Source organism: Syngnathus acus, chromosome 2 (assembly GCF_901709675.1).
Source record: "Syngnathus acus chromosome 2, fSynAcu1.2, whole genome shotgun sequence".
Taxonomy (NCBI): domain Eukaryota; kingdom Metazoa; phylum Chordata; class Actinopteri; order Syngnathiformes; family Syngnathidae; genus Syngnathus; species Syngnathus acus.
Window position 1 is genome coordinate 9,542,775 of NC_051088.1, and position 27,358 is coordinate 9,570,132.

General features: G+C 40.1%; 1 protein-coding gene across 8 annotated transcripts in view; it reads right to left on the reverse strand.

The window, feature by feature from the left end:
- Window positions 1-27,358, reverse strand: part of agrn (agrin) — a 182,676-nt gene that overhangs the window by 72,371 nt on the left and 82,947 nt on the right. For all 8 annotated transcript variants that reach the window (XM_037240168.1, XM_037240142.1, XM_037240125.1 and 5 more), the window contains 4 exons: window positions 23,650-23,865; window positions 12,059-12,283; window positions 8,757-8,981; window positions 6,600-6,806 (listed from right to left, as the gene is read on the reverse strand). In XM_037240168.1, coding sequence (XP_037096063.1) covers window positions 6,600-6,806; window positions 8,757-8,981; window positions 12,059-12,283; window positions 23,650-23,865 — 873 coding nt within the window. The remainder of the gene's footprint in view (window positions 1-6,599; window positions 6,807-8,756; window positions 8,982-12,058; window positions 12,284-23,649; window positions 23,866-27,358) is intronic.

Here is a 27,358-nt window from a genome sequence, read left to right on the forward strand (position 1 = left end):
CAACTGAAGGACTTTACATTCTATGTCGCATCAATGTGAATCCGGAAAGGCTAAGGTCCAAAATGGATTACAGTGCAACCTCAGAATTTAGATGCTATGGTTATACATTTCAAAAACTTAGCTCGAGGTGAAACTTACTGCAATGGAGGTAAGGGATAATATATTTAAAGAAAAGAAAATAGATGCCATTATCCCAAAGTTAAGATCCGTACGTTCCAGGCAGATGCACTAATCCTCCCGTTGTAGGCTCATTCTAAGGCGTAGACTTCAGGGTGAGTACAAAATTTAACATTTTTCCATTTTTCTCTCTTTACACTTTTGTTTTAGTTTGACTACACAGCTGTTAACTTGGAACAGCACTTGGGAAATTCCACTGCAGGCCTAAGTCCTAAATAATTATAAAGCGACAACCCTAAAATCCAAGTTCTAACACACGCAAAGCAGGCAAGTGGGGATAATGCAGTCCCATTAAACTCCTGTAACATGCTGCCAAATTGCTAGGGGAATATTTAGGTAAGTGCTGCTCAATTCATGCATAGGTAATTGAAGTCCAACCTCTGCAGTTTGTGGGATTGGCGCATTCCAGGTGATACTTGCGGCGGCCAACTGGCCGAGGGAAAGACCTTACATGCCCATTACTAGCCGGCGTTCCAGCGGGACGCAGCCGATGCAGAACTTGTCTTTTTTTGTTTTTTAACTTGCCAGCCTTTGATCAAAATCCCTTGTCACCCTTTTGCGTTAAGACGTTCGTGTACGATATCCGTGAAGGAAAAATCTCTATTAACATAAAGAAGAAGACATACCCTGTGGGCTGTGTCTGTCTACTACTTGTGAATAATTATGAGGGGCAAGGTGGCCTCTCGGCAAAGACCATAGTGCATTTTAAATGTAATACAGAGTACATTTTGACTGTCCATTGGGGCACTTTTGATTTAGCCATGTGAATTCTGCCTAGAATCAGGTGACCAGGAAAACGCAATGCTTCTCCTCTAAAGTAAAATTCTATACTTCCAAGAACGTCTACATTTTACTTTTCAGATGTGAAATCTTATATATTTGCAATTGATGTAATTAATTGCACTGCCAATCAAAGCCAAGAGAGAGCATTCCGAGAGTAATCAAATCAAATTATACCCAATTTGCAAATGTGGAGCTTTGCTTGATTTCATCAGAGCCCAGCGGCATGAAGCAACCTCAAGTCACTTTTGACACCCTGCTGACCCAAATAAACTCGACATTTTCTGCTTGCGGAGAATCGCCTGAAGCGCACGTTACTTGGACTGGCCGTCTGCCTGCTGTCAGTCTGCTTCCCACCGCACTTCCTCAAATTAACTTGATTAGCAGAAACTGCACTTAGGCTGAAGTAAGCCCTCAAAACTCAGCATGTCAAAGTTGGAGTCAAAACCTCAAGAGATGACTCGGATACAAATGAACACAAGTTATGATTCACCATAGGTCACCTTCAAGAGGCTGTGGCATACTGGCATAGCATTAGCTGCTAGTATGTCAGCTTAAAATGGCAAGCTTGCATGTACAATAACATTTCCTAGAACAATTGGGAATCAATCCGATTCTTGAAATAGAATAGTAATATATGGAATTTGGGTTAGACTGTGGTATCTGTCCATTTGTGATGTATCTCGGGATTGGATGTAATCAGTATTTCTAAAGACATATATCGAAATGATTTAACTTTGCTTTGAAAGGTAAATGACAGGTTTGAGTTGGCTAATTCTTGTGCAATTCTGAAATTCTGAAAATGATCAAACCTTCTTGATATGACTTTACTTGTCATGACACATGCGCCCAAAGGAATTTAACAAAATAAAGAATCGTCCGAGTGCTCTATGTTTGAATCAAACCATCTGCGGGGGGTAAAGACTGGGCCAGGCCAGGAATAGTAAAAAACAAAACATGTATAATAGACACCTATTGAAAAGGAGAAGAAACCCTCCAGATGTTTTGATAATCCTTCAATATGCAATTTGTGAGTAGCTACATACATTTGAACCAAGAAGAACTGAAGACCACATATGTTAGCGTGCTTAAAAATATCCTCCGAGGTAGAAAAAAGGTTCACATTACCCCCCCAAATTCTAATTAGTTCAAACCCTAATTAGTTTATAACCCTTTGGAGTAGTTTTATGCTTTTGCACCGTGAATGTATCCACCATGCATTAGTAAGACGGGAGGCAGCAGCAGCGGCAATAAATGGCAGTGCAGGCATGTCTTTGACGCACTGTGACATGCTGCAGATCCAAATATCCTTTTACCAAGCTGCAGGCGGTACAGACAAGAGCCAAAAAAAGCACATTAGGCAGAGTACATTGCGCACAGGTACAATGACACGTGGGGGACTCACTGAGCCATTTTGATTGTTAATGCCCAGCGCGCTCCAGGGACGTGGCCCACTTACTGGATCTTTCCTGCCAAATTCAGGCAAGTCCTCTTCCATATTATTGACACGCTGATGTTGAAATATATTGTTTATGATTGTTCGTAACTAAATAAAAGACAATGTCTGGATGTTTTGCATGTGATGAAGAAGAGATACATGGGGAAACCTTGCCAACAGGTGTGAACTCATCCATAAACCTCACGCAGTTCAAATATTGCAACCCTTTATGGAGCATTTATAAATTATTTGGGGATTTATTGCAAAACATAAGGTGTATTGCAGCATGTAACTTGGAGTGACAGCCCAGTGGAATAATGGTTAGCACGCCTGACTTACAATCGAGAGGTTTTCAAAATCTTATGGATAAACTTACACAATCTATATTATTTGTATATACTGGTACTTCCTCATTAAACCGCATCATAGAAAGCATTTGAAACACCAAACAAAGTGGCTTCTTGGGATAAAACACAAACAAACAAACAAACAAACAAACAATAAAATACTACCCATAATTGCCATTTAAAAACATATTACTTTAATTTTATGTATCTCAAATCCTATTCAAACTTTGCAAGAAAACTTTGAAATCAAATCTGTTTCAAACTAAATCTGTTAGAAATGTTCTGCCTTTCTGACATGATGTAGTGAGGGGCCGAAGAAAAAATAGGTCCCCAGAACATATCTCGACAAATAATTCCCCATCTAAGAACAGCTGAACAATTGTCACAATCCATCATTGTCTACTTTCTCAAACCAAGCTGTGGGGGAAAAAAAAAACATTTTACTACCACAGGCTAAAATTCATCTCTGTGCACCGCATAGGGAAATGACTAACAAAGCCATCTGTGAGGATTTACAATCTCTGATCCATAAATTAACCACAATAGATATGTCTCCCCTTCTAATGAGACAAACTGAGATGGAGGTTTTGGGACGCTTTAATCAATTGTGCTTGGCTTGGTGTATTATTGAACTACAGTATGGCCTAAACTCAACATAGAAGGTAATCATTTCTACATGACAAATCATCACAAGCAGTCAAAGCAGATGAAACTAAATGTCTTTCAAAAGCTCAAATGAATCTTCCAACAAGCCGTTGTTTGAAGACTAAAGGAGATCGGGTTCATTAAAAAAATTACTGGAAGGGATGTACAATGTGGGCTTCAAGAATAAAAACTGTGAAATGGGAAATTCAGTATAGTTCTCGTCAACAATCAAATCTAAAATCTGAAATGTATTTAACTGTAATCAAAACTGCCCTTTCAACCAAACTGCAACATCTGTTGCGCAATTCATTGCTGACTCAATCCATCTCAGGTTTCAGTGGTCCTTTATAGGTAGTGGACCAAATAACAATATACCGTTTTTTTCCGTGTATAATACGCAAAATTTAACTAATTTATTGTCCTAAAATCTGGGGTGCGCATTATACATGGGTACAATTTTTTTTAAATTTTTAAAAAAAAATATATATATTTTTTTCTTTTTTTTTTTTTTTTAAGAAAATCATGGTACTGGTACGAGTATTGATTTATGTATTGTTCTCTTCTTGTCATGTTGTGAAAGAATGTGGGTTGAATAAATACCGAAAGAACAATAGTGTGTTTGTACTGTGCTCTGGTCATTTCGTCAAAGAAGGGATAATAGTCCTCTTCTCTTCTTGACTGACAATGAATGTGATAGCTTAATACAATCAGCAAATAACAAAATGCGTATTACAGGTAATATTTTATTTCACAACACTTTGCCTTGTTCCTTTCGTCTCTGCTGTTCACTTCAAACACGCTCCATACGAACGCAATGCTCTCGTATCAGACGCTTGCTCGATCACCTGCTCGTTTGCTGTCACAATGTACCCTACACAAATCCGAAACATTTGTTGCGGCTCCGAGTCACGACGAGGGGCAAGTTTTGGTTTCCAAGGGTGTTATTATTCCTCTTCAACGTCTCTCCCATACAGAGCCGCCTTTTTCACATGTCCGCACGTCACTTTCCTCTCTTTTCATCTGATCGCGGTGGTGCCTTTATGGGCAGTCGGAGAAATCAACGCCAACAAAAAAAATACATCCAGCCTAGTTAAGACCATACCAAAGACTATAAAAATGGGACCCATTGCCTCCCTGCGTGTGTGACGATCATTGGGACTTAAAAAAAAAAAAAAAAAAAAAAATATATAAAAAAAAAAAAATAATAATTGGGTGCGTATTATACATGGGTACAGTCTTTTTTCCAGCATCAACATGCCATTGTTAGGGTGCGTATTATACATGGGGGCGTATTATACACGGAAAAAAACGGTAATTTAAATATTTGTTATCAGTTGTTGCTTTTGTTGAAATTGCAAGAAACTATTTTGGACATTTTCCTGAAATACATGGAGCTAAATGACGACTTGATAAAATGATGGTATATGTATTTTAGTACTGAATCAACCGTCATTTAACATGTACTGTAAATTGAATAGTGTCTGACTACAACCCTGACTGACATGCATCCATCACCAAGAGCAAATGCAGCAAGTATGCAAGGCAAACAGAGCCAAACGCAACTTCTTCCACATGAAACCCAAGCCTGGAGGCACTGATTGTGTTTGCGCACCGGGCTGACATTTTCTGCCGCTGCTGCTGAAGCGTCAAGATGCAAGCATCACGGAGGAAACCTCACACCACGTCATGTTGCCACAGCTTTTTTGCCTTATGGATTGATCGCACGAGCACTGAAGGAGCTCTGGTCATTTCCAATTCTGCTAATCTCTATAGTATTTTTAAAGACAATGACTAACCTAATCTGCTGTCAGTAAGATGGGGAAAAAAAAGTGCAAATGTATATTGCATGCAACAGTCTGACGAAGCTCACTGTCTCGGTGGGCTCCTATATTTTTTTCTCTTTTGATGTTTAATTAAAAAAACAAACTCAAGCTTTGACGTTTGTGGTGTTCTCCTTTGAACAATATGCAAATGTCAATACAAATGCATTAAAACACACGCGCAAACACAGAGATGAGGCGCATGATGCACTAGGGAGGAGGAGATATTGAGAAGGAAGTCGAATAACAGGACATAAATGTGGGTGGAGTTGTTGGAAGGCATGACAACAAAACACCTCAGCGTTGCCATTGTCATTCCACTTTGGCATTCAGCTCTGCTCTAGCGCCAAATAGAAAGTATCGTGATGTGTTAAGCAGATAATCTGCTAAAGTGTGCATTCGGTCCCATCGTCTCGCTCAGGAAAAAGGTCATGTGACAACTTGGAGTTGGAATCGTTGGCAGAAAAGATGTCAGCGTACCTTTTTAAGAAAAAAAACCTCAAATACTGTGCTTCCTTGCCTGAAAACTCATTTTGCCATTTTATTCATGGGTAAACTCGGTTTTATTCAATTCTGTGCCGCACTTGTATCGCCTCGGAATGAAAAGGGAATCTACTAGTTTGAATTTAAAAGAGCATTCTTCCACCCAAAAAAACATGCGGCAGTAAAATCGGCCGTGATGGCTTTCGCATTCAAAAGACTGCAGCTGCAAGGGTTTTTAATCAATATTTTGGAAAATGGTGAACCGGCCAATTTGGGTAATTTTGAGTTTAGGGGCTGGCGTGCGCTGCAGCATGCAGAACAAAAAGAAAAACTTGGCTGGGTAGCTCTGGGAAAATAATGGAACAAGTAGGCAGACTTCTCCAACCTCATTGATCATATCTGTGCATTAAGAGTGAAAAAAGGGAGACAGGAAGAAGAGCAGCGGTACAAGACCCCTCCTGTTCCGTCGGCTCGGAGCAAAGGGGAAGGAAGGCTTCACCCCCCAGCATCCATCTGATGAGGTCGCCCATTGGCTGACCCCACTTTCCACCTGCGGCCAGACAGCCAGGGAGACACAGCCAACATGGACAAAGACAGACAGACAGACGGACTGACTGACGCACTGCAACAAGAAAGAACAGCTTTTCTTTTAGACAACACACAAGACAGTGAGACAAAGATCGAGGCGGATGTGGATGAATGGATCATGCGAGTGTCGTTGGAGATGGAGGGATGAGCTTCAAAGATGAATGAGTGAAGTGAAGGCACAGGCTTGATTGCCCCTCCCCTTTTCAAAGAGCATCATTGAACCATTTAAGACATGTGGTACTAAACTTTACGACAAGAAGAAGAGAAAAGGAGGGAAGCGGGTAAAAGGACACCTTGTCCTCCTCCCTTTGGTCCACTCACCACAGGGTCCCGCATGCTTAACGGGGATGAGAGTCTTGGCCAGGCACTCGGCCTTGCGACGCGCGCACTCGTTGGTGTATGTGCGGCCGTCCTTGCCGCACACGGGCTTGTAGGTCCCGTCGCACTCGATAGGATCACAAGAGCAGCGAGCATTCAGCTGCTCGACCACACACACGGCGTTGAAGCGACACTCCTCTGAACATTCGTCTGCAACATGGAAACGGAAATCCAGGGATGATTGGTTCAAATTTGATTGTGTGCAGAACTTTTATTTGACATGAGCAGTGTTTGTTTCAAAACATGACATTACATCCTAAAAATATGGTGCTGATTTCTTTAACTTTGAGTAAATATACTCAAAAGATGAAAACACTGCCAATTCTGAGACTGACTGTTTTATTGAAAAACAGAAAAGAACAATGGCTGGTCAGTTAAAATAAAAATGTTCTTTACAATAATTAGTTGTGTGACCGCCCCCACTAGTCTAAAGACGGCATTCTGATTAATATTGAAGAAGAAAAATCGCCCCGTTTTTATTCATCACAGGGTGTGGCCATTTTGCCACTTCCTGTGGAGTGAAAATGATCTCTCAGTTGCTCAAGTCTCAGGTCACAACCAATCATGGCTCACCAGAAGCTGAAGCTGAGCCGTGATTAGTTTAAGAACCTATATTGTTATATACACACCTCTGCAAGCATGACATTGTATCTTTACATTAAAGAAAAACAAAAAAGTAATCTAAATCTGCTGAATAACCTGATAGACACTCTGACAATGAGAGCGCCACTGCCATCTATTTTAGTGGTTGTGGAATTACACTTTACTTTCTATTTTGGCAGAAATGGAAGAAAAACATGTTCCCATTTGGTCACGTGCCCCTCCCCAAGCACCCCCACTCCAACCCACTATTTGAGAAGGGCTATTTACATCCATTCTCAAGGTTTGAGTGATTGTAGTGTTGTCGTAATTGACGCTCTAATGATGTAATGGAAAGCTTAGCATTAAACTTTACACTCCCACCACAAAAAGTCGTATAGGACTGTCCTCTGAAATTATTTTTTTACAGCCAAGTCTAAACTATTACATTCCTTACTTTTCAACTCACCAAGCAAAAATTCTCTTGAAAAATGAAGAAAAGATTAACTGGTTGTGCTATATAGCAAATTTAGCGGCAAAGTGAGAAAATCCAATTTGAGGTCTCTGTTCTTGCAGCGATCTCAAGGCCTCGAAATTATTTCATTACTGATCGGTGGATCATATTTGTACAGCAATCCAATTCCTTTCCCCGCTTTCTTTAAAAGCATGTCATGTCACACTTAATTACATTGCTGCTCAATCTGGTTGAGGGGGGCCACAAGGATGTGCAACAGCATGTCGAAACGGTCATTTAGATTAGTTACCAACTTGTAATTTGCTAAGGGATATGATTTCATGGATTGGTTTCTTAAATTGGATTGTTCTTTAATTTAAAATTGGCATAACAGAACAGGCTGGGAGAGAGGCACAAGCTAGCACACACATACACACACGTACGTGAAACTTTTGCCACCAAGTGTGTTTCAGTCAACACTGACAAAAATGTTAATAAGGGAAACAAAATTAATATTTCAGAAAAGAAAACTCACAAAAACAACTACACTTTTTGTACCATTTCCCTCTACAGAGTGAATGAAAGAATGAATGTTGCGGTTTTTCAGTTTGTAGTCTCAAAGCGTTTCTCATCCTTTGACACTGACAACTCTAAAAAAGAAGACGGATATTCTCGTCTGTCCACGCTGCTGCCCTAAACCTTCGCCGCTATTCCACAACACAGCAGGGAAACTGGTCTTCAGAGGCCTATCAGGCAAACATTTCAAGCTGACAACTATTTGTTAACAATGTTTTTTTTTTCCCTCCTGTCCTACTTATACCGTTTGAAGGCTCTTATCAGGCTGGAGGAGGCTAATGTTTGAATGGGACTGACCCTAAGGCCTCAAAACTATTTATCTCAATAGCACTGAGAGGGGTTAAATTGGGGTGAGGTCTTAATGCCAGCTCATCAAATATTAAGCAGAAATGTCTGTGAATGGTTGTATGCATGACACTGTTGTGAAGGGGAACGGCATCTAGGAGTGGATTGGAGGAACAAAAAGTGTGCAAGGTTAAGTGGACACTTACCCAGCTCTCTGCATCGCCCCCCGTGGATCTTCCTGAGTTTGATGCCTTTCTGCAAGCCCGTTGCTCTCATGGCACACTCGCTGGGGTAGTTTTCACCGTCGCTGGCGCATAACGGCTCGCTAGGCGGAGGGCACGACCCGGGCAAGCTGTAGACGAGCGGCTGGCGGGTGAGGGCCTCGACCCGGCACAATGTGTTGAGACTATTCTCATTGTCTTTACAAGGGTCTGTGGGGACACACACATGCCTGAATGTTAACTGACTGGTGCAACATGGCAGGAAGAAGATAAAGTATTTTCCACAGAGGCGAGGAGAAATGTTACCCGTACAACCAATGAATACGGCCACCTGACATCATGTTTTAATTACAATTTCTGGGTGGAGATGAGAGGCCCGTTTAATGTACCAGGTGAAATAGAGATGACTGTCAGCGTAGAAGAGTGGAGGTTAGCCTAAGAAAGTGGCCAATGGAAGAATACTCTTCCATTATTGCTTCGCTACACATATATTACAAAGTACATTATCTTTAGCCTAGCGACTGAGAGCACCTCCGAGTGTGCTCTTGATCGTAAAGGAGACAAGGAATGAGATAGAGGCAGTCAGTTGGATTCGCTCCTCATTGCTGTTCCTTCGTTGCAGGCTATCCTGTTTGGCCTTATCATCCCTGGATCATAATGGGATTGGTTTGTGGATGAGCAAGAGAACGTTGTGACGCATCGCAACAAGACTCTGGGCTTTATCCTGCTCGACACATTTTTAGAATGAGGCAAGACAAAGGATTTATGTTGCGGTGTGGCATTAAAACGCAGCCGCGCTTCGCCCAAGACATACCAAGTATTCTGAGCTGTGTAACTCAAGAGATAAAATGTGAATGTCATAACTAAGAGGGTAATTAAAAATACGAAAAATCCATTGATAGCAATGTTGTTATGGATATGCAAAAACAATCTAAAGACCTGAAATAAGCTTACAGTGTCAATAGTTGGTGATATCTGAAGAAAAACTGCTCAGGATTTTCAGAGTGTGTGTTTAAAGCAAAAAAACACAACATAGTTTTGTCATTGTGACATGTAGGTGCACTTAGATAGATGTCATCTCAAGTTTAACAGACTGCAGCTTTTAGCTTTTAAAAACGAATTGGGTGATTTTTAGTTTTACTATTCAAAACTGATTTTTGAATACTCTTGTATGTTTACATGCGTGGGTTTAAGTTCCAAGTTTAAGTTCCAAGCAAACACACAGTGCTGCAGTCTTATATGGATGTCTGGGTTTTGAGTGCTGCTATCAAATGATTCCACTTTGAGACCTGACCTTGAAATGAGACAATTCTTTAAAATGGTGCTGTATATACTAAGAATGGAATGAAAAAAACCATAATCTATCTCCAATTCAATAGTCATTTCAAAATCTATTATTTTTGAACACTTTTGTTGTCAATTTTAGATGGAGTAAACCACAAATGAAGATTTTTTTTATCCAGACACAGTAGATCCATATTTTCAACCAATTAACTTATAAGGTTTTAATTTATTAATTACAATAATTTATCAACATATCATTTACTTTTAAATTAATTATTATTACTTTTGAAGAGCCCAAAATCATAAAAAGGCTAAATGGTTTCCAAATGATCATTGGCAGCGATACAAATAGCAGCAATGCGAAGGACAGTGCGGTCTGTCATCTGAGAGTCTGAGGATTCTTTTCCAGCAGCGCGATGCAGCAGCTTGAGAACATAAGCAAAGCGGTCTTTGATGGCATTGCACATGGCGCATTGCACAAGGCGCCTCGGTGCCAGCCAGGCCAATACTTGAGAGCAAGACCATTACCTCCCATTAAGTGAGAAGAACAGCTTCCAAGATCCCCTGCTCTCCTCCAGCCGAGCAAGGAGGGTAATTATAAAAAGAATGGCCTGTTTGCGGCAGAAACTAGCAGCGCGGATAAATCGGGGAAGCACCACTCCCCATGGGCCGACTCGGGCTGGATTTATGCGAGCAACCTTCTGTCTGCAGACCCGCATATCCATCTCCCGTTGCCCACCACCAGGCTCTGTCTCTGAGAGAGAGAGAAACTGCTGTGCTCTCTCTCCATCTGGCTCTCCACAACAAAAGAGGGGGAAAAAGGATCGCCTTGGGAGTAAACAACCATTGCTAGATGAAAACAGGTTTGTGTGGGGGTGGGTGGGGCGGTGTGGGTGCCCCATGTGAAAATGACAAGTGCTACTTAAGAGGAACAACAGTTTACGCTACAGGAGTGCCGGTGTGAGGCAAAAAAAAAAAAAAAATGGACTGAACAATGAGAATTAGCAGGGGTGCATTGTAAGTAAGTGGAGTATGTGAAGGAGAAATAATAGCCAGAGGTAGTAGATAAAGCAGATGAGAGAAACAACAAGCAGTTTCAGCTTACAAGAAAATACTATCATTAGTTTGGAGCGTGTCAGAATAGAAATGTATGGTTTTTCTTTGTGTTTTCTATTTGTTTGTTTGCTGCACAAATAACTTCACACTGCTTTCATAGTTTTATGTTTTGTTCAATTCACAAGCAATTCATATGTTTGGCCTTGCTTGCAGGAATGCTTGCGATTGGCTAAAAAAAAAGCTCGTGAATGTGTTTAGTTGCCGTAATTTCCCAGGAATAAGACGACCCTCCAAATATCACCCTTAAAGAGCTTTTTTTTTTTCCTCTGTACATATTTTAGTGATCTACTTTTGTATGCCTTTACTCTACTTTTTAATATATTTAACTCCTTTTTTACAGGTGCTTACAAATGTTGCAATTTTAATTTTGGGAAGCACATCGAGTTACCATATATATGGAATGCGCTATATAAATAAAGGTGTGACTGCCTTGCCGACAGATCGGCTGTGTAGCTGCGAGTCATTAAATTCTATAAAAATCTTAAAACAATGAGTGTGATGACACTATCTAGTGGGTGTAAAAATTAATTGAACTTATTGACGTCATTTCACTATATTGTTGGCACCGCACAGGGAACAGTACATGAAACACCTAAAAAACGTATGTTAGAAAAAAATTACATTATATAATATTATAACATTATCTAACATTATATTGGCACATAAGTACACCTTTTTTACAACCTATACGTACTGGTAAACATGAATGAGAAGAATATTCCTAATTTCTATCAACCCTTGTACAATAAGGGTGGTAAATTTGGCGTATTAATCATGGGAAAGCTGGCAAAATAAATTTGTGTGATGGGGAAAAAGTGTTCGAAACAATCCAGAGGAGGGTGGCTTGGCTTGTGTTGCGTATAATGTGAAAAAGTCCAAAATCTTACCGCATGGTCCTTGATGTTGCACCCTGATGTTCTTGTGGTGCTTGCAGGCATACTGATGCAGCTCACACTCGTTGCGGTAGTCCTTCCCATCGCTGCCGCACACCGTCTGCTCTGGTCTGCCCTCGCAGCCCAGCGGGCACATGCATTTAGCCGACAAGCCGTCAGTGGACTGGACACAGGTGCTGCCGTAGCTGCAGGTTACCTCAGTGCAAGGATCTTTGAGAACTGAAAGCAAAGGGAATATTTTTTTTTTTAAATTGAACGCAGTGTGATTTAAAACTCACTCGCACTGCTGCCAACCAGTTGCACTTAAGGGCACTCGCTGTTACTGTAACAATGGAGTGTTTCGTTGGATACAGTCAATTTTATTTAAGTGGCTGCTAGTGCTCTTTGGAAGGCCCATTGCAGTCATTTGGAATGTCAAGAAGCACTTGACATCCCTCGGAGGCGACGCACTGTCGCAGCTTTGTGTTTCATACAGATTTAGGAGCTTTGAATTCCAAACATGTTTTTCCGCCATGCTCCAGCGAGTTTTAATCGCTCCGGCCGAGAAGGGACCATATATACCTTGCCTCAAATGAGTCCGAGAGCAAGAAGAGAAAAATGGAAAAGGTATTTTCCCAGTGGACTTTGTTTTGAGCCTAATTAAACAACGCGTCACTAGTCATCAAGTGACTCACCGGCGCAACTTTTAATTCTGCAATTTTTACTTCTGCAATTTGTACTTCTAATGGGACACAATTGTCATCGCACTGAGCAATCAATTCATATTCATGAATGGGATCTATGACTGTATGTACTCTCTCTTTAGAAGAAGTCTAATGTCGAAAGCATCCCCAATTCCAAAACCTTAAAAATGATGTTCAACCCATGCCCAGTAAAAGTTTTCTTGTTGCAACAAATTCATACACAGTATTGTGAATTCACACACACGGACACGCACTTCCTCAAATAGCGGCCTCCACTCTAATAGAGAGCTTGCCCTAATTAATTGGTTTGGTCATCCACTTGAACAAATAGATGGGGGATAAGGTGCCTGTAAATTGCTGTAATTACCATCATGGATTGCGGGACAAATCTTTACCACAACATAGATAACATTTGTAAAGTTGAAGTTTAGGTTGGATTAATAATAACATTTAACTTTGATGCCAAGTCATAGTATATCGGATAATATCTTGTTTATAGGTAGCATACCTCTAATTAGACATATTCATAGTATATCGGATAATATCTTGTTTATAGGTAGCATACCTCTAATTAGACATTCTCTCTGTATACTCTGTTGTTGTGTACATAAATACCCGCCACTTCCACAAGATGAGAAAGGATGAGTAGTATCGTCCCTCCTGCTTCTTTTTGAAAACATGATCTCCTGCCTCTTGCCTTCGGGATGAAATGACACCAGTCTCTTTTTAATAAGAGCCAGAGATGTGAGCGGAGATACTTTATGGATGTGTAAGAAGAAAGAGCTGCTATGAAGACTGCTCTTAATCAAAGCAATCCCCACTCTCTCCCTCCTCATACTCAAGACACATTTCCCCTCCCTTTTATTTTCTGCTCCTGTCAAGTCCTTTGGAGGTTTAGAGAGCACTAAGACTTGCTAACGAAGACTTTTTCCCCATTTTTTTTTCTTGAAATATATTCCCGGAGTATTTCAAAAGGAACTCTAGACCTAATTTGAAACCATTCAAAAGCAGCTTTCAAATCAAGCATTAAATAGCAGCTCTCACTTTAGAAGACTGACGAAAATCATATAGTCATTGTGAGTCATCAGCAGCGGCTGCTTGATGGCAGCCACCGTGACGCTCTAATTGGGTCGGAACAATGAAGCACTGATGATCCCCGGGTCCTGAAGAAATGACCTCGCTGAGGCTAGCAGAGCAGCTCAAAGGTCATGGTAAGACTCAACAGTAAACAATATTGTACATAAACAACAATGCTAGACAAAAGCAGCAAAACAATTTTAGGGTAGGCACAGAAAACATCTTGGTTTACTGAAATACAAATCAAATCATCAAGTAAGGTTATGGAAGAAAATATAGAGGGATGACTCATGAGGATAAGGGGAAGATGAATGAATGAATGAATGAATGCACAAATGAATGAATGAATGCATGAATGCATGAATGCATGAATGCATGAATGAACTACAGGGACAATTTTAAAGCAGCAAAATTAGATGATGCCTGCTGCCATTTAAAGGAGCCACTATCACCTGAGAAAATCAGTGCGTTTTACATTGCAAAAGTAATGACAAAACTGAAGATAGGGAGACTGACAGAGCGACTGATAAGATAAAGATGCAAAGCAATGGCATTTGTGCACAATTGAAGTGAGACAGCATCTAATTGGGGTGAGGTCTTAGGATGAAAGCCTTTGTGTGCGGTTTAAGAGGTTGGTTGGTCTTAGGACTGAAAAGTTTTTAATGCGTTCCTAAGGAGGCAGCTTCTTTTTTTGTTAACATTGTAAGTAAAATGACAGATCGTATTTTTTCTTAGTATCTCAGTAAATAATGAATTATGATTATATTAACAGTATTATAATTTTTTATAGGTTCTGCTTTAGTGGAGATCTGTGATCGACTGAATGAATGCAAACAGCCTTCATCATCGTTTCAATAACGTTTGAACGATTCCTACAATCAATGACAAAAGGAATGACGTTGATTTTTTATTTGATTAACACTTTTTCTAAAGATCATCTAATGACATGATTGCAATCATTTTCATGGAAATAAGACAGTTTAAATCACTGCAATCAGAGAGCCCGCATTTTCAGTCAGTGACATCAATAATGATATGTGCTGAGATAATTGTGTCATCCCAGAGAAAAAAAACACCTGATTGTTATAGTTTCAATATTTCTGTGCTTCCAATTAAACATGATGTTCATCAAGTGTAACAGCAGTATGCCCATAAGATCCAACAAATGTCAATACATTACTTTTATTAGTTTGACCTCTTAAAATATCTTAAAGGGGAAGTCAACTCCAAAAGAAAATTCCTTATAATTCAGGCTGCAACAAACAAATCTATTCGGAATCAATATCCTATCGACGATGCAATCAATTAATCAGGGAATGACCCTCCATCCACCCCTAATTGGTTGTTAACTATGCCCCGAGCAACTGTGTTGTCATTTTCAGTCAAGTGGCAAAATGGCTGCCCCCTGAGATGGATAAAATTGTGTGAATTTTGCTGCTTCATTCACATCCCACTAATGATATATTCATCAGAATACCATGTTTAGACTAGTGGAGCCACATAGAACATAATATTATAAAGAAAATGTTTCAGTTGACTTCCCCCGGAATGTTAACCCCAAAATGATATGGCGTCACGTGTTAAAGTTAAGACCGGGTCTTTTACGGTCTCTATCGTTTGTGGTTAATTTCATCTTACTCATTATATTTACGAAACTAAAATGTCCCTTAAAACATTTACTGCAAACTCATCACAATACCATCCCAATATCGTAATATGATGCTGTTATGATGCTGTGACATTAAATCTTTATAGCGATGTTAAGGTGAGTTGGAAATTGCTTCCAAATCGGAACAAATTGGAGCCGTGTTCTGGAACAGATTGGGCCCTACCTTATAAATTGTATTTGGATGAGATACGTATATCGCTGCTACTTTATGGCAAGTTCCAAAGTACTGTATCCTCAAGTTTTCAAATAGTATTGTGGATGAGGTGAAAACATGCACTTCAAAGCTCCTCACGGTAATATCTTACGAGACTTAGCTACAGGATGACTGACAAGTGAGAAGAACCAAGAGCAAGGAGAGGAGGATAATGTCTTCCTCCAAAGTGGGGCAGAAGAGCTTTGGAATAGGGGGGCGATTACTGTGATCCTCTCCCCTCTCATCCAAACCCCAGGCATCCAGAAGGCAGGTGGGTTGGGGTATTAGGGTGGGCTCAGCTCTGCTCTCTGATCCACTGTTTGCCACTGCAAGTTTATTAATGCTTCATTAGGGACAGGAAGTTGTCAGCAACATGCTGGTGAGAGCTGGCTCCCTGCTGACACGGCATCAACGTCAGCCTGAGTGTGTGTGTGTGTGTGTGTGTGTGTGTGTGTGTGTGTGTGTGTGCGTGCGTGCGTGTGTAGTCTATATGAGGACCGAGTGGCATTTCATGTGTGGGTGCACGTTGGCATTGCGCACAAATGTGTTTTTGTGCATGTGTGCGTATGAGCGGGCTGCTTCCTGTAGTGCAGGCAGTGATGACGATCAGGGAGGAGGGGGTGACTGGAGGGGGGCTGGAGCTAATCAAATGCAATGATGCGATGTGGGAGAACTTGGCAGTGTGAGTTTTAATCAAGAACCCCCAACCTCCCGACAGCAGGAGAAGAAGAGAGGAAGAGTGCCAACAAAGGTGACAGGGACATCAAAGAGAGGAAGTTACTTGAGAAACACAGTTGGAAAGAAATTCACAGACTCTCACATTTTGGGGGGCTGGGAGGCATAATGAAAAACATTTGGTCTGTTTTGCGACATGAAACTGAATAATAATTAATTTATGTTTGTCCATTTTTGCACTTTCAAGGAATTGAAATTAAATAATATTATCCGGTTCAATGATGAATCATCAAAATAAACAAGTTAAGCATTTAGAATTAATTGTGAAAAAGTACTTTTCCCTTCAGGCTGAACTTTTTCTGTTAACTCTTTGTTCTTGCCAATCATCTAATCAATCAATCAAACGAGTGTCGAGTGCGCTTCATGGACAGTTGCGACGAATTATTATTGTATAGCAGAACATTTAATTTGTGTTTTTCTATAAATGTATTTATGATGTGTTTTATTAATGTCATCATCAAAACGTATATTTGAAAGTGGCGTGACAATAACAACGAAAAAAAAAAAAAATGGAAACTCATTTAAATGCAAAGGCATGATTCACATTAAAGCAGTTGAGAATACATCCAATGAAAGCATTCTTTTTTCGAGCCCGAACACAACCAGTTTTCAATTAATAAATTCAATCGATTTTAAATTAACAAAACCAAAACAAACGAAAATAAAAGGATGTCAAAGCTTGGGCTGAAGCAGTGAAAGTAAATGTTGAGGCTGAAGGAGAAAATGCAGCGAAAGGATGTTGAGCAATGCAAGTGGTAATAAGGCTGAAAGGTGCTAAAGTGAGATAAGGGAGAGGGGTCAGAGTGGTGTTGAAGAGTACAAACTCTGAAGAAATAAACAAAATTAACGTGGAAAAAGTAAATACAGATGATATGAATCCAAAAGAGAGTATGGGAAGTAGGCTGAAGCGACGAGAAGGCCAAAGGTATAAGATTGCTTCATCCTTCTCAACACGAGGTCCACTAGAGGATAAATCTCTGTGTTTGATGTCCTTCTTCAAACAGTGCCACTGAACTGACAAGCACTTTTTTGACTCACTTTGCTGAATTGCTCTTGAGAATGTGTGTATATATTTATTCTGTGAGTGTGTTCCCACAGGCATACAGTACAGTATCCATACCATATATACAGTATCTGCACACAAATACACGCGTGCACACTGTTGGTCTGCCCAAGATCCGGTTATGAATACCAAGCAAAATTCTACCCCCTCAGGAAATGAGAGCAGCGAAATAGAGTTATATAGCATGATCTCGTGCCCTCTTTGTGTTAGTGTGAGCGTGTATAAATGTGTTAATTAATCCCCCATGAGAAATTTGATGAGTCTGTGTTTGTGTATATCTGTGCATGCTCATGACAGCAGCAGAAAGACATGAGGAGATGCTATCTTTCAGAAGCAAATGAGGAGTGAAGAAAGTGGAGCAGACGTTTGAGCGCTAATCTGCATGGCTAATTTCTGCTATCAAGATTTTTCTGTTTTGCTCAGTTTTAGGTCGCACGATAGTGACTGACCTTTTAAAGACCTTTCACCAGGCTGGAGATTTTACAGGATGAGCTTCATCTTGTCTTGTTGACTATGTAACAAGACTTTTTCTTTTCTTTTTGGGGGTTCGAACACTACATTGTCTTATAAGGAAGGGGAAGCCTTTCGGTCATTGCCATGCCGATTACCTACGTCAGATGACTTACTACCTTACCTGGAAGTAGTGACAGCGACTTTCCTTGTGATTCGCGTTCCTGTCCCCACTGTGTTTTATGCATTCATTTTTAATATTTTTATTTGCCATTTCTCTGCATATTAACCGTCTTGTTGACTCCAGTAGGAGTTTACACAAATATTTGTTAAAATAAATCTGAAGTATATAAAATTCCTTTTTTGTTTTTTTAAATGCATTATTATGAAAGATTGCTGCAATTTGCTATACAAACCCAGCAACTGTGGAAAAATACAATATACGCAACAAGATGTTACAAAACAAACTGTGGGAACATTTATCGTCATTATGCAGTTAGTAGAAGAGCACATGGTTTTATTTTTATTTTTTTTTATTGGTTGTCTTTGACATTTTCCTAACCTCAATTTCTCTGCATCTGCACCATGCAGTGACAATGACACCTTTCTATTTGTATTCACTCTCTCTGAACAGCACATTGTTACAGTTCTGGATGATTTTGCGGTCTATAAACCATTTTAAGTTGAGCATCTCAAAAAAAGCCGTGCAGGTTTACCGTCTGTTCACATCGACCTGCATACAATGGAACTCCTTCCATCATTTTGTCGAGCAGGTAAAACGTCAATTACGTGAACTTGACTTCATTCCAGTAGAACGCGAGTATATTTTAAAGTTAGATGCTGTCATTGTTATTTCTATATGCTTTGGTCTAGCGTCTTGAACTAAGTACGTCGAAGAACCCCCAACGCGGAAATGATCCCTTTTATACAAAAGGCAAGGCAAAGCCAATATTACATTTTCCAAAATTCTAGGAATGAGAATAATAATGGGCGAAATGAAAGACATCAAACGTGAGAGAAGGAGAATGAATGACTAGGAAGAAAGATGAACGACGTAAGACAAATGAGGGACAAAGAAAAGGGGATAATAGAAAATACAGGACATACTGTACAGGAGAAAGGAAAATAACACAATCGAGTGCATCTTCACCAGCTAGCAGAGGGTGTTACCAAACCAATATCACAAGTCGGGAGAAGGAAATGAAAAAGAAAGAAATTATGTAGGATACAAGCCTCAGAGATACTTTTGTTTGGACGTTTCTTGACCTTTACGCTCTTTTCCATAGCCAGGTCAGAAAGGGAGTAGAAGGGGATAAATCTGAGCTTTCTACAGCCCAGTCAAAAAAATAAAACAGAACTAAAACATAAAAACTAGACAAGCAGTCGAGGTAACAACTGCCTGATTTAAGGGACCTTCACTTTACAAGTTCAAGACTAAATTTTTTGTATTCCATTCTGTCTTTGAGGGATTCCAATATAAAGTGTTTTTTTCATTGTTTGGCCACCAGGTAGTGACGGTTGTGTTGTTCCCAAAATCTTCTATCTGTATGCTGTCTGTAAGCAGCGTTCACGTTTTTGCAACTAATTTTAATGAGTGCCACAACGTAAGAAATATTTGTCGCCTACGATTTATAATCACACACAATTCCAATGCCATTTTCAGTCATCTGCAGCCTTGCATTCCGCACTGCCTGCTGTGCTTACACAAAGCGAAAGTAAGGACCAATGAAAAGCCACTATGGTGACTACACAAGATGTGTTCTTCAACAATTCCCGGTCTCTTTCGGAGAGGGAGTCTCGACACGTTTGGGCTGGGGGGGGGGGGTGTACTCCATATTTCCTATGGCCACAGTGGAAATGGTTCATTGTTACTTTTCTTCCTTTTTTTTAAATTTTGTTTCCTACACTCTACTGAGTGCTATTCTCATTCATTATCGTTATCAAGCACTCACTTTAAACGTGGCCCCTCCTTTTAATTTTGATCATATCTGAGCCCATTATCTTTTTACTCTATGACCGTCAAGAAATGGAGACCAGACGATTTTGAATCATCCATTAAGAACAAAATGAGGATAATGAAGAAGCCTGCTCGAGCTGGCCAAATCCATTAAGAAGCAGGTGATGTAAATATTACTTGGAGAAGTGAGGGCAAACGGAAGCCCTCACCTCAACACGATGACTAACACTATCATCAGGACACATTAATGTTCTAATTGCCTCCTTGGTGGGGATGAGTGAGATGCTCAGTAATAGTGATGATTTGTTCACTTTCCACCTTAAGGGTCGGGTGCAGTCAGAGCAGCTTTGTTGTTTGTCGTGACAGGTACAAAGCAAGCAAGTTGTTGTATTAAAGCAGGCTTAAAAGCATCTGAGCGAGGTCTTCGTAAGGGGAACAGAAGCTAACAGCAGATTTTGTTTTGTAGAACATGATTGGGTACATTTTTTTTGCCTAAAATGTGTAGAATTTGCATATTGTAATTCATTCCAAGACTTTTCTTGTTTTCTTCCGCATTTGATAATATTTTAATATCAGTCATTATTTGACTTGCAGATGATTTTAAATTCAATATAAATAAATAATAACAGAAGATCTTTTCGGAGTTATGACCACACAAATGAAAGTGGTACAACAATGTAAAACAACAGCAGTGACCACAGACGTGTGAGGCGGCGCATGTAAACATGTGTGGGTATTGATTTTGCCCCTTCTGCCAGGTAAGTAGTGATCCCTCCAGACCAAGAAAACAAAATTACAAGCAGAAGAGTTGGACAATATTAAATCAAACAAGGTCTTTTGATGATTTGTCGATTATCAAATATTTATTAAGCCACTTGGTATCTAACTAGTTGTTGATTAATCCACTAATAGCCTACAGAGATATATTAAAGGCACCCTACAGATGCACTGCTTCTCCATGGAAAGATGATGTGAGAGAAAATACGCATCTTCTTTGGTGACTGCACTGCAGGGAAGACTGCCTCGTTGATTTGAATCAGACATGACAGCTTCTCAAGAATCCTGCCACTTCATTTACCTCCATGAAAACCTGCCAATCACTTTCAAAGCGGAGAATGAGGACATTTGCTGGAGAATCCAACTAACAGCATACTTGGAATACTGTACACCCCAGTCCGCCAGACGGTTCACCTTTTGCATGCGCTGACATGGCCAGAAACGCTATAATCTCCTACAGAATGACCTGCCCAGACCTGTTGATGCTGCTTGAATTTAGAAAGAAAATAGGAAACGCTCGGCTTCACATGACCTCCAAGTGTCACTTATTTTACTCTCTTACACAAACACCTACACTAGGCCTATTGTTGAATTGAAGGGAAATTATACCGGGCGCCAACTGATCAGCAAAGAAAGGAGACCTATTTGAGTCAAGTTCCAGGAGGTCATTTTTCAGTATTCAAATCGATTACCCTTTCAGAAGGCATTTAAATGGAATATGTAAATTCCATGTTGTCTGTGTTCACATCACTGAGACGTGCAAGAAATAGTTATTGTTAACTAAACTAAATAACTAAGTAAACTAGTAAATACACGAACACGTACATGACTTATGACTGCCACAATTTACAAGTTTTTTGAATTACAAACTGCCCTTTGGTCATTTTGTGTGTGTGCGTAACAAGGCAAGTTAACCAAGATTTGATTTATAATTCTCAAACACATGATGGCTCTAGTGAAGTGATAAAAGAAAAAATAGACTCAGTAAATTGTGTAATCTACATTTTTTAACGGTACAAAAAAAAGAAACACTCGCTGGCGGCTAAATTACACTTGATTAATAAATTAATTGATTAATTACAGTTGATTAATTTGCATTAATTTGCATTCCCTTGTATTGTATTATTATGGTTTTGTACAATACAGTGCTATTTTCCTTTATTAAAAACATAATACACGGTTGCAATTTTTGGGGCGCTGAGGCGGATTAAAATAATAGAATAAATTAATAGATTAATGAATATAATTCTCATCCAATTTAATTATGAAAAGTAGGCTTTTTGCTACATATAAATGGGAAACAAGCGCGATTGACTCCATGATTGCCTTCTACTGTGCTTCTATTTTGTCATACAGAAAAGAATATAAAAACAAATATGCTCATGTTATTTGTTTCCTTCGGGAAATTAATGTCACCAGACATGTTTTAAGCCAGTGGAACATTTTGAAAAGTGATTCAATAAAGCCAAACCAAATTGTTAATCTGGCAACACTGACTGCATTTGTAACACAGCCACGCTGTTAATGCAAGCAGTCCACATGAGCGGGGAGGCGCTTTAAACTGGTACAGAGGCCACTAAAATAGTATATTAAAAAAGAAAAAGAGACAACACTTGCCAGAGACAAATAAAGTCAAATTAACCAATAAAACTTAATAATGCCACAGTTGTTTAATGAAATGACCTTGAAAAATGAGCGACTCGTGGTGGATTACGCAATTCACACTGAACACTAAAATATCGACAGACACAGAACCTCATAGTATCTGTCCACAAATAATAAATTCACTGTCAATTTTAAGGTCACCTGCCTCATAACTTGATTGAATGGAAATATGTAATACAAAGTAGAAGTAAATATTCACATTTTGTCTTAAAAGGCCCCCTTGAGTACTGTGAGGGACTTTAAATTTTTCGATGCTGACTGTTTTCTCCACAGTCCCATTGTGACCTTTCCAAAACAAGCATTTCAATCCCTAAGTGAAATTCAGCGAAACAACCATCATTACGACCATCATTTGGATCGTTGTGCTTCTTTATGTTGTTTTGGCAGTGACCACATGCTGCTGTTGTTGCCTGCAGTAGTTGAGTTGCTTCTCAGCGGACACGCACAGATTTGCTCCCCGAATCCTTTTTTTCTTGGTGGTTCCTCAATCATCCTCAATCATCTCCATCTAAAGTGAATGTTTCAGCTCATGCTTGTTTCAGTGTTATTGCTCCCCTTCTTCTCAAGTGGCCCTGCCTCTCTTGCCCACCCGTTTTTGCCCTTTTTATTTCCAACGTTTCTTCTGCGCCTGCGGTGAGCACTGAGCAATTTTATTATTGGTTGCGAAAGCCAACCGGCAATGTAATCTCCCTTTCGGAAATGCAATGGAACCACACTGGCTGGACTACATGAGGCTGATAAATTATTGTAATGGTAGTCTTGGTATTTCAAGGTACAAGCTGTGGTGTGTTAGGAAAGTGTGCAAGAGGAATTCAATTCATTCATGTAAATAAAAAACTATTTCAGAGACCTGTGGTGAGGAGGAAATTACAATGTCGCCAACATCAGTTCTAAAATAAAAACCGTTGCCAACACATTATTTTTACTCACTGGTATAATGTGGTATTTCATTTGATCATCTAAATTTCAATGTGGCAAATTGTTTAGCGCTAACATTTTCCCATATACGAGATATCCACAAAATTTAGCTTCCGCTATGTTTCACAGTCTGTAGCGCGTTCAAATTGTACAGCGCAAAGGCCAAATTCTTGGATCTCAAGTGCAAGTGCACCTAATTTTGTGGCCTGTGAGAGTTTATATGGAAATAAATGAAAGCCGTACATGGCTTGCAATAACAAGAATAGCATTTCTGTTGTTGTCGTCATTGCAGTCTTTTCATTTAAAATATTGCTGGACCTCCCATGTTGCATAAGTGTCTGCACCAGAAGCAACAAAATGACTTTGTCTATAGTTGACCCGATACTGGTGGTACTTACAGCATGGGCCCTTACGCAGCACCTTGATGCGCCTCTGAGTGTGGCACTGGGCTTTCTCCAGCTCACACTCGTTGGTGTAGGTGGACGAATCGGACCCGCATACTGGCGCCACCAAGGATGGACATTCACCTCTCTTGCACACGCACTCTGCGTTGGCCGGGTCGTTTGGGTCTCGCTCGCACACTGCGCCAAAACCGCACAGCTTCCCTCGGCAACCTGAATAGGAGACAGTTAAGTTACATTCAACACACGTTATAGAAAAACTTATCAGTTGAAAATATTTTGCCTGGGTGAGCTTGGTTGTATTGTACACCAGAAGGAGCGCAGTTACTGACAAATCCTTACACCTGAACAAACATGCCCTTGGCAGACATAATAAAGTGATTCAAACATGAAACAATGACAGCCGTGAAAACACCAATGCAACACTTCTGATGTTTTCCTTCCCTTCAGGTCCACAGTGACACACTGTTGCCAGCATAAACCAAACAGGGCAGAATAAAACACATACATGTGCTTATGTTTCCAAGTTGTAAGAACATAAAACACCAAGTTAGAAACTAATTGACCCTTGTCGTGGCAACCCCAGCTGGTGCTTCGCCGCACTCACTTTGAGGGCCACTTGGCAGCCAGCTGGCAATGTGTCCTGAGCGAAAAAAATCAAAAACAAAAATACTCTCAAAGGTACCCCACCCAATTATAACTCAGCGGACAAATTCACACTCACGAGAGTCTTCAAAGCCTTGTGTGCTGATGAGAAACATGTCACATTAGCATGCACTTGCACACAGATAGCCACTTCTTATCACTGGCTCCCAGGCCGAGACTTTAAGCAGTCCAGCATGTCCGCTTGGATCGGCTGCTGGGTTTTGCTGAAGTAGATGGACAGTTTGATACACATTGTGCGCACATCCACAAACACAGAGAGTGTGTGTGTGTGTGTGTGTGTGTGTGTGTGTGTGTGTGTGTGTGTGTGTGCAACCAGTCCAACTTCTCCCCTAGCCATCTTATTGTATCCTAAGAGTGAGAGTCCCGTGTGTATGTGTGTGTGTGCGTGCGTGTGTTGAGTTGTCCACTATTCCCAGTGGGAGAATGCCTGACAGCTACCTGAGCTCTCACAATTTTGTACCTAGGGAAACCATGTCTGTTTGTGTATTCGTGCATGTGTGCACGCGTCCAAGTGTGTCAATGTGTGTACGTGTGATATGTATGTGTGTGTTTGTGTTTCATTCACACACTCACACAGACCGAGGGTGATAGAAAGACTGGCGAAACAAACAAGTCTGCAGCTGACTTCACTTTACACCACATATACAGTATGTGCTTGTGTGTCCAAAGTGCCAAAGTGTTAACTCAAACTCTGACAGGTTCAGGTGAGACAATATAAAGGGAGGGTAAAGGTTTAAAAATAAAAACTGAATGTATGTAACCATAGTGGTGAAGTGCTTGTTGTAGTGCAAAGTGTATCTAATAGAAGAACTGTTCAAGAGTTTCTTTCCAAACGAAAACAGAGAAGTGACAAATGAAGAGCACTATACTGTTTGTGTGTATGCACTGGTGACATGCAATCGGTCGGGGCTTTCAATCCATTCTCTCTTCCCTTCTCCCTTTTGGTAAGACAGCCTCTCGTCCAACGCCCTCTCTCTCTCTCTCTCTCCCTCTCTCCCCCCCTCTCTCTTGTGCTATTTTTTTAGGACATTGCATCTCTTATCCTCATCTTCCGTGTGTAACTGCTCACAGAGAAGGAAGGAGGAAAAAAAAAGTAATTGGAGGCAATTAATTTCAAAGAGGCTGCTCGTTTATTCAACTTTGCGAGGGGCTAATAATATTGTGCCCTGCTTAGACATCCCCTCCAAAAAAAAAAAAGAAGAGCCATCAAAATAGTAACCCCGCCATGCCTATTACAACCACGCAAGTTTGAACCTAATCACCGTACAAAAAAAGAAAAACTCTGCGGTGGATGGACGACGAATCCAAAGAGGCAAACATCAATCCTCATATTACGTGATGAAAGGCTAAGAAACGAAGGACTGTTTTCCCTTGACAGTCGACACACCACCTGGGGCGGAAAAAAAAGACAGAGGATGACAGTTTGCAACCGTATCTTTTCTGCAATGTTTTTCTCCGAATCCTGACTGTAGCCTCAAGCTGAGCCGAGTGGAGAAAGACTGACATTGAAGCTGCAGGCGCGGTCAAAGCCAAGGCGCCGTATCAGGTGCATACAATGGACTGAATGTACAAACGGCATACTTATGTGCTTCTCTCCTGGGGGAGACAATGTTCTTGATGATTGTGTTTCCTTCAGATCCATAAACACACACACGATACTTAAGAAGAACACTGCAGCTAAACTACAACTCTCTCCCAAACTTTGTCAACAATAAATAAAAAATGTGTTGCAGCTGGCTGGGATGCACTTTGATTGACAGGTGCATCTTTGGGAATGTGGAAATAATGGGAACGAAATGGATGAGGTGTCCTTGTCCAGGAGGAAGAAAAGTATCACTTTACAAAATCCATTCAGCCATGTATTATCGCATATGTATGCCAACTGACTTTAGCTGAGAAGTGGAGTAAATGTGACTCAAAGAGAACACACGCAATGTCAAGTTTGTTGTTTTTCATTCAACAAATTAACAATATAGTGCTAATAACTTGGACAATCTTCCAGCACTCAACACTGATCTTTCAAATGTGTAAAAACAAAATGTAAGCAATATGATGTGTGAAGTTGTTTGGTCATCGTTTTACAAAATAAAAGCAAATGTTTGCCAATAGATGAACACTGTGCTTTCAGGAAGGACTAAAGCAATCAGAAAGTAATTACTGTTGAGAGGTTAAAATCAGAGGATGTGTACCTTAGGTATTCGATTAATTTAGACACCTATAATTATTACCATAAAATCATGTGGGGTGTTTGGGGGCTTTGGATGGTCTGAATCACACACGGCAAGCCATACTTGCCACAAGTACGTAGACTTGATATTCATATTCATTAATATGAATAATAATGTCTTTGAGTAAAAAAAGGTACAATTCTGTCTGTTATTACCTTTTTGCAATGTATGACTGAGCAGATGATGTTACTAAATTTTCATGTGAACAGGCTTGAGAAGAATGGAGACTTACTCAAACAACATGCATAATTTATAAAAACTCTATCTACAGCATTTTCCACTTCTACAACAAATCTACTTGATTGATGTGTAGAGTCCCCAAAGTCTAAAAAGCCTGTCCATTCAACTAACCAAAATCACAAGATCTTGAATTTCAACTTTAAAGTTCCTTGCATGATGAATGCAGTCATGACAAGATGGACAAATATAATTCTGAAAGAAGAACAATGAGTATATGGCATGAAGACGATGCACTTTTTCTTTCTTGTAGGTGCCGAACGCTATCTTTCAAGTAAGCATGTATAAGATAAGGCGGAAAAAGTAATTTAATACCGCATATTTCCGGACTATAAGCCTCTACTTTTTGCACAAGTTTTGAACTCTGCGGCTAATAGTCCAGAAGTGGCTATCTATCGATTTTTCACGATTATGATAATATTGTATAATTTGCGCATATTCTCTTAGATATAGAAATTAAAAATTCAAATACCTGTGGCTAATAGTCCAGTGCGACTTGTATATTACCAAATAAAGGTTTTCCCAGAATTTTTGCTGGTGCAGTGTATAATCCAAAAATTACTTTTAACCCCGGT